Source organism: Ornithodoros turicata, unplaced genomic scaffold, assembly GCF_037126465.1.
Source record: "Ornithodoros turicata isolate Travis unplaced genomic scaffold, ASM3712646v1 Chromosome54, whole genome shotgun sequence".
In the NCBI taxonomy this organism is placed as follows: Eukaryota; Metazoa; Arthropoda; class Arachnida; order Ixodida; family Argasidae; genus Ornithodoros; species Ornithodoros turicata.
In genome coordinates this window covers 119701-133249 of record NW_026999382.1, presented here as the reverse complement: position 1 = coordinate 133249, position 13549 = coordinate 119701, and the positions used below count along the sequence as shown (strand labels likewise).

Sequence of the window (13549 nt, the reverse complement as noted above, 5' to 3'; positions counted from 1 at the left end):
AAAAGAAATCACCCGCCTAAGTTAGCGCCACCCGGCCACGACGTTGCTCGTAGTGCTTCACCGCGGTTTCTGCTTGGACGTGCGCCTTGCCATCGGCATGGAATTGTGCATTGTGTGTTCGTTGGGCGATCAGCTGCCCGACGCGACCATTAAGGGGGACCATTCACTACTGTGGAATGCGTCACTTCTGCGATGGTATTTCGTGGTTTGCATGCTGTGTGCTCCGTAAAGCGAGCCATATCGAGGTGAACTCGCTGGTGTTAGTATCAAACGATCGTTTTCTGATGCTTACGTTTTCCCGTTGCACTCGAAAGGTTGTGCATGATTACATGTGATGTCGAAAGTAGTATGCGGTTTTATGGGTGTGTATTTTGGGCTAAGCTCAGTTGAACGACCGTCGAGATGTTCGCCAAAATGCGCCGACTGCGAAGCCACACGATGCCCTCGAAGCTTCAGGCACCGCCCAGGAGGGTGGCAGTGGTGAGCGCTTTCACCTTTCTCTTTGAATGCCACCGATTCATTGACTTCGGGGGTAAGGGACGAAAAGCGTTCTCGACCAATTCTTTCACACGGTATTACCCCTCCTTCCATTTCAATAAATATTGTCGACGGTTATGAAGACGTATTAAAACGAGTGCCTTTCCTTTCATTGAAAGCGGTCCACAGAGATCATTGCTCAACAAATGTTTCTTTTGACTATTAGCGAGGCCATACGCATTGTGGGATTCTTCGGCGAGGCAGGGTCTCTCTGTCTAGCTTGTGATGTTTATCGGGGTTTTAGTTCTGTTCGATCGGCGAAACCCAACAACAATCTTATTTCGATGATGATGGGTAAAGGGGGTGTTATTTGTGGGACTGACTGCATAAAGTGTTTCTTGGCTGTTCGTGCTGCAGCGCAATACGCTTTGTTGTTTTCTCTGCACATTTCATTCATCGGTTAGCGTGTATGTGGGCATTCGTGAGCATATGATGTCAAGAACTCGTAACAAAAATCATCTGAACTGTGTGATGCATGTGTCGCAACCGGTCTTCCTTTGGCGTGTGTGACACCATTGGATTTCACCTTTGTCGAGTTTTCGCTTCCGACCTACCAAAAACTTACAATCGTTGCCATCTTAGCGCAACTCTTGACGTTACCATGCATGCACCAGGGTGGGAGTACATCGCAAACCCACTCGGGAAATAATTCTCTTCTGTCGCGTGATTGTTGCAACATTCGACGAAAGTGGCCTCGTATTTCAATTTCGTTGACAGTCACATGGAGATGCGCAATTACGGTGTTACATAAGATGCACTGGAAGATACTGGACAAGGAAATAAAACCGGGCACTAGGTGGATGCATTCCAGGAAAACTAGGAAATAATCCCTCGTCATTCTTCTGTCATAATTTTTTTTGACGGACGCTTTCTCTGCAACTGTGTCCTCTCCGTCACACGGGAAATTGAACCTGATTAGTTCGTACAGCGTAGTGGTACACAGCGAAAGGAAATACTGTATCACTAACCAGTGGAGTGGCAGTGATGCGTACAATCCGCAAAGTTTTGCAGAAGCGTTTATTTCTTATTAATTTTCGTTTTCAGTTTCGTTTTCATAGTTTTCAGCCATAACTTTTGGGGATGATATGCGGGTTCAAAGCACTCTAAACATATAAATTTGGTCGACATGGAACTCTCAAGGTGACTGGGAACAACAGTAGCCATGTTGCAAATTGTACGAGGTTCCTCTTTCTTATTTATTTATTCCATTCCAGCGCACTCACACATAGGGGAAACACGAATTATTATCTGAGGAGAGTTCATCCAACCACACATAACACGAATGACGAAACAATAAACGAAGCGTAACTTTGAAAAGGGAATCTTGCCCATTACTCAGCGAACACATACTGAGTCACGTCCATATACAGGAGCCATAAAATACCAATATGAGGAGCGTCTTTTTGACATCACATAGCGAATGTGCTGTAGCTGTCAAACTTGTAGTATTTTGCTATTAAATGGCTCAAGGACTGCTGAACATAGTCTGTACGACCTTTACAACAACAACTTTATTTGGAGATGATGAATGGTGAGTTTCATCACCTGGGGTGAAACTCTACCCCAATGCTGGTGGTGATGAAATACTGAGCCCCTTCACAATAAGGGTCCAAGTCCTTTGGTATCCAGAAAGGTGAAGAGAGGCTGGATATGGCCAGGGACCAAGCAATTTTCTGAAAGAGGGGGTGATGTGCGAGAGAATACGTTTCGGGACGGTTGGTAGTGTGGGCAATGGAGAAGAATGTGCTCTACATAGACTAGAGCACCGCACTGACAGCTTCTGGGAGAGTCAGCTTGTCTGAAGCGGCAACGCTACTGCACTGTAAAAGCGCCATTGAGGCGCATTCGATCAACTAATATGCGGCATCCTGACGAGAGCATTAATTATAAAATCATTAAAGCATAATACAACATACGCCTAACTTACTGGACGGAAAAAATACTCCCGACCATGCAGAAAGCTTTTGCAATATCACCATACATGCTCGCTCCATTTGGGATGCTCATGAAATATAACTCCTAGAAACTTGAGCGACGTTGCCCGCTCGACTCTATTGCCAATTACCAACGGCTCATCATAGGAAACTTGTTTGTTAAGTGCTCTAAGCGAGACATCTATGAGCAGACCCCTTCCGCTGACATTTTCGTTGGCCATCTGAGTGCATGCTAACCTTTGCGAACTATTTCAAGTGGATGGACTTTCTCAACCCAAAAATTGGCAAGTTATGTAGGCCGTGGATCGCTCTGATGCTATCGAAATGAGTAATCAAGTTTGGCTTTATTCGTGCAAGTTTTTATCTAATCAGAAAGTCATTCGGACTTGGGGATTTTCAAATCCCGAGTTCCAAGTTTATTTCGTCTTCGTATCACTCGGGCGATGAAGGAAAAAAATACACATTCCAATCCTGTAGTAGTAGGGACACAATAAGTTGCTGGGAATGAAGCACTCTTTGGAATAAAACTTTAATATTCGCGAGCTTTCTTACAGAACCTGCACTTGATCGGATGAAGTGCAGGTATTGTGTACTATGCTCTGCTTTCGTACAGCAGCATCCTCCACTAAATGTTTGAATTGTTTTACCACCCACTGTGCAGCTGAACTGACCGTTGGTTGCTATCCGCGGATATCAAGTCGGAAAGCGTACGTACAGCATAAAATTCACGAATTAGCTTACACGAACGAGCACATACTTTGAGATATATAAATCGCCCAATTTTGATACGGAAATGAGCCATAACTACGCTCTTCTCCGTATAGCTCAACTGTGAAAACCGCATCTCTCGTAGTTTTATTACGAAAATTCTGCAAATTGCTTTACCTTCTCCAGCGCAAAGGTACTCTCCCAAAGGCCTCTGACACTACTGTGCGGTTGTTCGAAAGAAGATTGGGTGTTATGTTGTGGAAGGGAAGGCGTCCCCTGTCCCAACGTTCGCCGTCAACGTCGAAAATCATCTTCGTCACGCCGATGTTAAACCGAGTATCTCCCTAGCTTAATCTCGTTATATTAATCTGGGAAGGCCGCCGGTATTAAAACCGCGAGACGGAGGCTCACTAAGAAGCTCCCGATTTTGTGCTTTCGTTACATTTTACGGGATAGTCTACGCTTCGTGAGAACACTGTCTCGGCTCGCGTGCCTCAAATTTCTTCGTGAGCCTTTCTTTCCACGTGGAAGGTCGAAAATGCGACGATGCGTTTTGCGCACGCGCAGCGGACGATCGATGCCCTTCGCAGAGTGAACGGCCGCCTGGAAACGATAGTCCCGCACAAAATGCGTCGTTGTTCGCGACACACTAGATATTGTGGGATAGATTGGGTTTAGATTGGAGATCCAATCGACGCTGTTCTTCGATAAACTCACACCCGCTTCGCGGTGTTCAATGCGGAGTAACATATATATGCCGCTCAATTGAGTCAAGTGCTTGAGGGCATAGCTCGGCGTTTCGGGCCTTCGAAACTCACGATCATCTGATAACGCGTGAGTTGAGCCGCGACTACGAACTCACGTGAAGGTCGACGTGGCGTATCGATGAGCCGCATATTAGTGCGCGCACCGGATAACGTCACTCTCGTAAACACAGAAGGTGTGATGTTATCTGGCGAGTGCGCCAACATCCTGCATGATCCAACTCACCGATACGCCACGTCGACCTTCACGTGAATTCGTAGCACACTTTGTCAGACAATTGAACCTCTGTATGCAATAAGGGGATAAGTCGAATTATCCCCTTCTTACTATTTTGCTGCAATGACATCTACATACCAATATGTGCCTGCGAAAGAAAAGTTTGGACTGTATTGCAATTTATTGACCCGTTAGAGTCCTGAGAGTAAGAAACGGGAAATGCATGTGTGTCAATGGGACAGGCAATCAGATGAGGCCCTTTTTCTCGGTTTGGGATTTTTCGGCTTATCCCCTTATGGTATGCAGAGATTCAATTGTGACCGTGAATTTCGAAGGCCCGAAACGCCGAGCTATGCTAAACCCTCTCAGTGTCTCCAAACGCAATCGCACTTGAATTCTTCCTAACTATACCGTAGAAATGGCAACACTTTAAAGGGGCACTAAAGTAGAACCTGGGAATGAAAGATACTCTATGTCTCTGCGCATGAAAGAAGTTCCAGGTGATGGGGCCGTAGTCGATCGACCACGCTCAGGCGGGCAATATCACGACGTCCTGGGCCGGCTTCACAGGGCCGGTCCTAAAACGTACGAGGAATTCCCAGGGAAAATACCCAGACAGCACAGCCGGAGTGGAGGTTTGAATCCTTCCGCGTCTCACGGGGAATATCGTATCCTCAGAATGGAATACCTGCATGCTGCGCACTGTCATAAGTATGGCGTCATGGGGTGACCAACCACCTCGTCATCGCACTCCCAATTTGGGTGAAGACACGTGCTAACCTCCCCACTCCTTCATCATGTTCTCTCCACCTCCTGTCACAGCCACAGTTGCTTCGCGGCGCTAACGCCGATCGAAAAAAGAGATCGATGACGTCACCTACTCTTGGAGAATCCCAATGAAGATTCTTTTCCAAAATTCATGTTTTCTGCCGGCGTTCATAATGTTTCGCGTACTCGAGTCTTATGAGCGAGATTCATTCGTAATGCCGAGTAAAATAAATATCGTTTTTCAGCCCGTACCGGCACCGGATTTTTAGGTTGACAGAAAAACGAAAATTGCTTTTTCCAGAGCGCTTAAATGACAACCGGATAGATCTAGATCCTTCCGCATTGTTGTCAAAGTTCTTTCAATTGACGAGGGAACTTAAGCGCCCCTTTAATACCGACTTTTGGTCATATCATTATCAGGATACTCTGGGTGAGAATGAATGTCTCCGGAAGAGGGACAGCTGTCTCCTGAGTGACGCCATCTAATGCTGTAACATTAATGATAGCGTAGCTTCAATTCCAGAACATCCAGTGCTGGTTATTGTTGTTGCTTTGAACGTACAGCCAGGTGCGCCGCAAATGGCACAGTTCGTTGTAATGTACGCTCGCGTGGTGCACTGGAGTGGAAAGCCACAGAGTTAATTCGGATTAAAATGAAGTTTAGTCTGACCCAGACAAAGATGAATTCGAAACGTACGTATGGGATAGAATCGGGATTTAGCCTTTGTTCCGAAAATTAACGAGCAACAAAGGGCCATCGAAAACAAAGGCGATGCTATTTTATGGCTAACGCGTCGAGCATGAAACACGGAGGAAACAATCATTTGGTAAAGTGGAAAGACACGTTCTAATAAGTGTCCACAAAAAATTATTCCAAAAATATGGGTCAAACTGTCACCTTGAGACGAGGCTGCGGAATCTTCTGGTAGAATATGCTCGGGATACGTTCCTCGAGACATAAGCACGCAGAATTCGCTTCTTATCTTTAATGCCGAAATATGTGAACACGAAAAGAAAAGTATCTCCGTCAGTTACTCGTAATTGTGTGCCTTTATTTTGTTCCGATGGTGATATTTTTCTTCCCTAGTGATTAGGGCCTGAGTGCTACAACTACGCAATGTAATTTGAATATTCCTAAAGGAAAACAGCTCTAATATCCGCGAGGAGTTCTTTGGGACATTTTAGGGGAATAGCTAAACTGTGCAACCGGAACAAAGGAACCTCTGCCTATGGGACTTTTTTTTTTCCCTACACCCGCTCTGGATCATTGATGCGGTTATGGCAACAATATTTGGATATTTGATTAACGTCTCGGATGTCTTCCGTGTCACGATGACCGGCGAATCCGGGTATTCTTTTTATCCCGTGGAATGCATATCACCGAGCAAGCCGATTAGCGAGTACGAATTGGTTTCAAGAATCTGTTTATAACTGATACCGTTCCCCGAATATTTCGCCACCCTCACGTGGGAGAAGTGCTGTCTACAAACGAACAACGACTTCTATCTTAAATTGACGCCGGTAATAAAAGCCGTAATGTGCTGGAAAGAAAATTTGTGTCGTTCGATTTAATTGAGAAAATTTGTCTTTGCATTTTGAAATGGACAAATGGTTCCTGCATAGCGTAAAAGTTGGGCTAGCTGGTTTGGACAATGCGTTGCGACGAAATGAGCGAAAGAAATATACGAGAGTACAGGACCCGAACTCGACATGTACTGTTGAGTGTTCTTTTTTCGCTCGTTTCGTCGCAATGCACGGTTTCTGCTTCTCTGGTGAAGAAAATAGAGCTTTTATATGTGTGTGGACCCTCGAAAAAGTCCATTGTACAAGCATATCATCTCTTCCTTTACAGCTTCAACATGCGGACTCCCTCTGTGATAAGATAGACATCGAGGACCTCGGTAAGTGTCCCTTCTCTGTCTCTGTGGGGGAAAGTGTCGTCAAAAAGAGAATTTTCTTCCTTCTGCGAAGGGATCAGACACGAGCATTGAGCTAAGAACGACATCTTTCTCTCTCGCTGATTAACCAACAGAAGCCAACATAATGATTGAAACGTTTTATATAGAATTTCCCTTTTCCTTACTTTTTTTCCCACGGGTTATTTTTATACGAAATGTCCTGATTGTAAAGTTGTACTTGAGCACCGGAGATGCCGTTCTTACCCACGTGGTTTTGTTTTGCCGCGCGCCAAAGGTGGTTCCCTGGAAAACCGCTAGGATACGCAGCCAAGATGGCCTTGAGACTAACTCCCACCGTACGTTCGGGCCCCATGAGAAATATTGCCATTATAACATGGTATAACTATGTTTGGACGGTAGAAGTGGTAAAACAAAGTTTTTGAGAGTTACATTTATTCGGCTTTTTTTCTTAAAAGGCAACTGTCAAGTAACTAAGTTATCTTAACGTGGTAGCTGTAACTAGCTACATATAAAAAACCATGACTCTATCTCAGACTATTTTCTTGAGCGACTTACCAATGACTACTCCTCAGGCGAAGACCGGTAACCATTTCTAGAAAAAGCGTCCGGAAATGTCCCACCCACATTTTGAGATGACCGGCTAACCACTGGCTATCCAATGTGATATCAGGTCCTTATTTACTGGCCACCACCATGTTGGATTGGTTTGGATTGGAACTAGCTACATACCAGTGCAACGGATTTTTCGGGAACTTTCATTAACACCATCTAGATTGAGAGAGCCATGTCGGGATGACAGTGCATATGTAGAGTGGTAGACAGGCAGCGAAACTCCTACCTTAGGCGTCTTCCGAACGACGCCATGATAGAGGTTGTCAGTGCCATCCGTCCGTTGCGCGGACTGCGATTGTAAACAGCTGACGTCAGAGATGACGTCAATAGTTGGGATAATAAGCGGCACGATACGTCTGCACGCGCGTGCCCGCTTTGTTAGCATTTTATTCCAAACAGTTGAAACCGACATTCCAAAGTCGTTGACTCACGCGCCTAACCAAACTTTCCCTTTCCTGGCAAGCCATACCAATCATCTAGCAACACCAGACGGGAGCGGAGAAAAATATAATGACAATTCGAAATGCACGTACAAATATCGCAGGTGGTGAGAAATCCAAGCACGAAGAGCATGGGTAAAATGGAAGAATTTTCCATAGAAATTGCAATAGAATTCCAAGTTGGTGCATAATGAGGAGCGCAAATATTACCCTTCCCCTATACCTATATTTGACTGTTGCTAAATAAAATATTTGTTGAAAGCTGAGTATATAAGTATAAATATAAACTATATTATATAAGTATAAACATAAACTAACCAGTTGAGGAAGGGTGACATGCAACAATGTATCAGCGTGCACCGTGCAGGGGCGTGTGAAGGTGGGGGCGGTCGCTCCCCCCCCCCCCCCGTGCTTTCTCTCTGAAGGTCCCGCCACCCCATTTCTCATGTGTACGTGCCGTCCGAGACAGACTCGTTTTCAGCTCCGTTAGCGCGCAGAGTGAAAACAAACACCCGTTCGAAAACTACAAGACGAAATTTTAGGTACTATCCACAATGGGCGTACCGAAAGGGGGGCAAGGCTGCTTGCGAAAATAGTGCGCTCTTTAGTCATAGGTCGTAATGATCATTCTCAGATGCCATGATAGGAACCTCTGAACACCCACACAGTGCGCAACGTCCGCCTTCAGGAAAAGATGTGGTTTGCACTCTTGCCGCCCCCTTGGAAAAAATCATGGGAACGCCCATGCTATCCACCCAACAATAACTTTATTTTGTGATGATAGTTGCGTGGTCTCATCGCCAGGGTCTGCCCCTTGATTGTGGATGTGAGGGAGCGAGAGTCCAGCTGATTATAGGAGTGTAAGGAACCAGTGGTAAAGACGAAGTAGAAGTATACTTGGGTGGTAGTGCGGGCAATGGAGGAGGATGTGTTCCAAACAATTACCTATGTGATACAGACCTAGTGCGCGAAGAGTATCGACACGCCATTCAGTAGCCGTGCTTAGACGATACAGGAAGACTCAGATTTCGTCGATGAAAGATGAAAGTCACTGAAAAGGTTAGCCAGCTGTAGGGATCGAACCCACATCTTCTGGATTACCGGTCCAGGGCTCTACCATCGTTGATTTCTTAGGCAACTTGAGGCTTTGTTTGTATCTGTCCCTTCTATGTTGTTCCAGCCTCAGAACATCAGTTTCTCTCTTGTTCAGATTTCGTTCCGGCAAAGGACGTCCACTTGTTTTTGATCAACGCAGGGAAACGTTGGAGGCTAGAAAGGGAAACTCTTATATTGCGGCGAGGAGTCTTTAAGCAGTTCGCAGGTGTGCTTCATGCATATCTGCTGTCTTCACCTGAGCCATGGCCAGAACATTCGACGGTGCCTTTTTAGTGCAACAATAATGACATCCTTTGCAGACAACACGATCGCGCTTTGGACGAGAGCAAAAATAAACAGTAAAGGAACACGCCACCGCTCGTTTACAATATTTCAGTGTGTGCTGCTCAAACGCCAATTTCTTTTTCGCCTCCACGTAATCAAGAACGCGTGTTGGCCTTTTGCATAGGCGTTACGCCCTCCACAGTCATCGGAGTGCATGGACGAGTCGTTTCTAATAAGCACAGCAAGTGGCCTCTATAGGTTAGGTTAGATTATCGCTCCCCCCCCCCCCCCGGTCAGCGTTATTGTCAGAATATATTTAAAGAATTTCACCTCACTTGTTTGCAAGTGTAGAGATGCGTAGCACTGACTTCCTAAACTATTGCTATGGAATGTTTCGAAAATCGATCGTGATGTTATGCCTCTGCTTTTACAATCCAGTGTCATTCAACCGGGATTGCAGAGCCGTAGCGACGGGGGGGGGGGGGGGGGCGACGTAGAGCCACGAATTATTGCGCTGTAAGAGCAGACGCCGCATGTCGAGAGTAAGGCGGAATGGACCATTTCCATATTCGCGTCGCCCCCAGCGGCGGAATGTCGAACGTCGTGTTTTCTCCCAGTACTCGCGACGTCGCGAGGGAAAGTAACATGAAACGTGACGTGTAAGAAAGAAAGTACCGTGAAAAACAACATGAAAGTAAAAAACTACTACTGCTACTACTGCAAACTACTACTGCAGCCGTCTGCAGGTCGCTGCGCATGTGTATACTTGTATTCGGAAAAGTTGCATTCCCTCCCTGGAAGTCAAAGAAAACGTCACACGGACAAGTCCAAGAAGCGCCCTTTGGTGACCGGCGCGGCGGGCTGGCGTCTGCATTTCCTGAGATCGGAATATCGGAATGGCGTTTCTTGGTTAGCTAATGACGTGCTCGTACAGCCAGGAAGGTAACACCGTGTTCTACACGTCAGAACTCACACTCCTAAGCGAAGATCGCCGTATTTACGGAGGACTTTTCGCTTACGACGAATTCGCATGGTCATTTTCCTGACAGATTTCTTTTTCTTTTTTTGTCAGATTCTGAGCAACTGTGTCCGCTTGGTCAAAGCGTAGCAACCTAGCAGACGACGGAAACCAAAGACACGCGACCGCAATGCCCCTGGCATTATCCATGGGACTAAAACCGCTAGATTTCTGCCGCTCAAGTACGGGTGGCAACGGTCACGTGACGCAACGCGGGTGCCAACCTAGCAATTTTGTGTTGCCACGATATGACCACCCGAATTCATCAGTAGTTCTTTTGCGATGCGAATGCGAAACAGACGAGCGAGGAGTTGACATGAGCGCCGCGCCGTGCCGCCGGTTGTTTCGATACGCCGACTCCATTGGCGATGCGCCGCGCCGAGGGTCCACCGGAAGCTGCCGTTTACGCAATGGTCCAGGGAAAATGGCGGGCGCCCAAACCACGTGATCCCCAGGAGCCACTCACAGCGTCTCCGCTGGCCAGCGCGGGAAAAAAGCTGGAGCCCAGTGCGCATGTGCAGACCGACCTCCTTTCCCAACCTCCTTCCCCTTCTCTCCTCGGGTTTTTCGTCTCTCCTCTCGTCCCCCTTATCCCCCCAGCCTCGTCCGTTTGTGGTTTGTCTTCGGCGCTTGCTGTCTTGCTGTAGAGCAACGATCATGCTGTCCCAAAGCAAACAATCAAAAAGCGATGGTGTATGACAAATCAACTTTATTTGTCCTCGGGAACTGCCTCGAAAAAGCTACAGTACATATCTTTTTACAACTTGTAACAGGCTTCACTGTTCTTGCGGAGCTTTAGGTGCTTCGACATCGAAGGGCAGTTCAAAAGCCAATGCTGAGCTATGTGCGTCGTTGTTGCCGATGGCTGCGCTAGAACTAAAACAAAACAAAAAATATATTGATGATCCGTAACTCTGCACGAAAATCACTGCTATGATAGGTAATCGATCTTGATTTCGTATTTGAACACCGAGGCATTCGTCACGAATGTTCGTAGATCACAGTGAATGAACGGCTGCGACGCGCATGAGGGGCAGCTAGCATAACCACACATAATTTGATTAACGGCATATCAGAAACGTACAAGTTACGGCAATGCACTGCACAATGAAACGCCGCTAACGTACTGAGTGACTCGTAAATGTTGTACGTAATATACTTAACGTGATAAACCTGCATTACTTCCTTCAGTCACAAAAAAGTAATCAAACTTGTCTTACCGATCACCTGCAGTACGTCGGAAAGAGTGCAGACTTCCTCTCTGACGATTTCTGCGTCCTTTGGAGGTGCAGGGATTCTATGTCATGTTCGTCTTCCCGCTGTTGTGATGATGAGGTGGATGTGCCATTCTGTTCTCACATTAGCAGTTCGCCACAATCTAAATCTAAAGCATTCAAAACTCTCACACTACCCCGTAGCGTCTGCGTGCACAACGGTTGCAGTCCGAGAGAACACGCATGGCCGGACAGACGCGATGTCTCCTGTCGTTTTTCTCTTCTTCTTCTTTGTATGAGATGAGAGTGGTCGGCCAAAAGTTTTGGCCTGCTACTCTTAAAAAAAAAATAATAATAAAGAAAAGAGAAAAAAAAAAGTAAAATAAAATAAAATAAAAATGCACTCACAAATATACACACACAGACACACACTTCACATTCACTTATATGTTCAAGTCAGAGGACATATTTCAGTCTCTCACGTGTGCTTGGGAATGGATCAGCGCGCACTCGTCACGTCTTCATTTCATGCACTTCATATTTACATGCTTATTAGCACGGGGCTATTCCATGACAGTGTCACAGGTCGGTGGTCTTTGGTTAGGTCACATGGCGTAACGTGATGCGGGTAATGGTGGTGGTGGTACCACAGGTGGGGTCAGGGGGTGGTCACAGATAGGTTCACAGGTTGGTGAGTCCGGATTCCTTGAGGAACTCCACTAAGTATCTGGCTGCTCGTCGACATTGGTTGTGGTTTGGCCATGCACCAAGGATCTTCGCTAGCGTGAGCGGTCGGCCGTCTAGATTTTTCAGGTCTTGTTCGAGCTTCCTTCTGGGGTTGTCATAGTTTGGGCATTTCAGAAGCACGTGAACATCGTCCTCGGGTATCTTACAAGTCTTGCAGAGGGGGTCACTTGCGATGTTTATCTTGAATTTGTAAGCTTGGGTAAAGGCTGTGCCCAGGCGAAGTCGGTGTACTTGCGCGGCATCCCTTCTTTTCATGTGTTTGGTACCAGTGTGCTTGAAGTCGCCATCCAGGCGCTTTAACCGTGAGTTTAGCCAGTCTGGGTTTTGTAGGTGCTTCTTCATTTCTTCTTGTGCTATGTTCTTGGCTGCAACTTTGATATCGGGCTTGCTGAGGGGGATGCTTGTGATGGTGCACTTGGTGTGGGCCTCTTTTGCTGCTTTGTCTGCTTCCTCGTTTCCGACGATTCCACAGTGGCTCGGTACCCACTGTATCACCAGCTTGTGGCCTTTTTCCTTTAACAGTCTGTGGGTTGTTAGTATTTCAGTTTTCAGGTCTGCCATAGGGGTTTGCTTGGTTGACTGGATCGTCTGTATTGCTGGCTTAGAGTCCGTTAAAATAACCCATGGCTTGGGGGCTTGTTTTTCTATGTACTTCATGGCGGCGAGGATTCCGTGTAGTTCAGCTGCTGTTGACGAGGTCCTGTGGCTGAGTTTGTACGCAAGTGAAGTATGCGTTGACGGGTTGTATACAGCCGATGTGGCACCATCGTTGGTGACTGAGCCGTCGGTGTAGATAGCTGTGTACACCTTTTCCAAGTTGGTTATTGCCTCTAGTGCAATTTGCTTTGATACTGTCTGAGGTGTGTCACTTTTCTTGTGTATTCCTGGGATGATGTCGTTGGTGAGTGGTCGGATATTTCTCCATGGCGGCAGGCTATGGGTGGCTGGTTTGCTGTATCCGACCGGGATGTTCGTCTTCAGCTGGCGGACGGCTTCTCCAAACGTTGACCAGGGTCGCTTCACATTTGTTTGTCCGAGAGGGTGGTTTCTGTGCCTGGATAGATGCCGGAGATGAAGTTTCGCTATTTCCCTGAGCTGCATGGCCTTGAGCGTCAGTTGGTTGGCTTCTTGTAGTGTTGCTGTGACTGATGTGGAGCGTGGTACTCCGAGCACAATCTTGAGCCCCACAGAGTGAATGCACTCCAACTTGTACCAGTTCGTTTGGCTGACGTTTGTAAGGAGAGGAAGACTGTAGGTGAGCTGAGGAAGCACCAAGGTGTCATACACAGTG

At 46.7% G+C, this 13549-nt stretch overlaps 1 protein-coding gene across 4 annotated transcripts in view; it reads left to right on the top strand.

Moving 5' to 3' along the window:
- Positions 1-13549, top strand: part of LOC135374358 (5'-AMP-activated protein kinase subunit gamma-1-like) — a 398802-nt gene that overhangs the window by 361854 nt on the left and 23399 nt on the right. For all 4 annotated transcript variants that reach the window (XM_064607350.1, XM_064607349.1, XM_064607352.1 and 1 more), the window contains one exon: positions 6781-6829. In XM_064607350.1, the coding sequence (XP_064463420.1) occupies positions 6781-6829 (49 nt within the window). The remainder of the gene's footprint in view (positions 1-6780; positions 6830-13549) is intronic.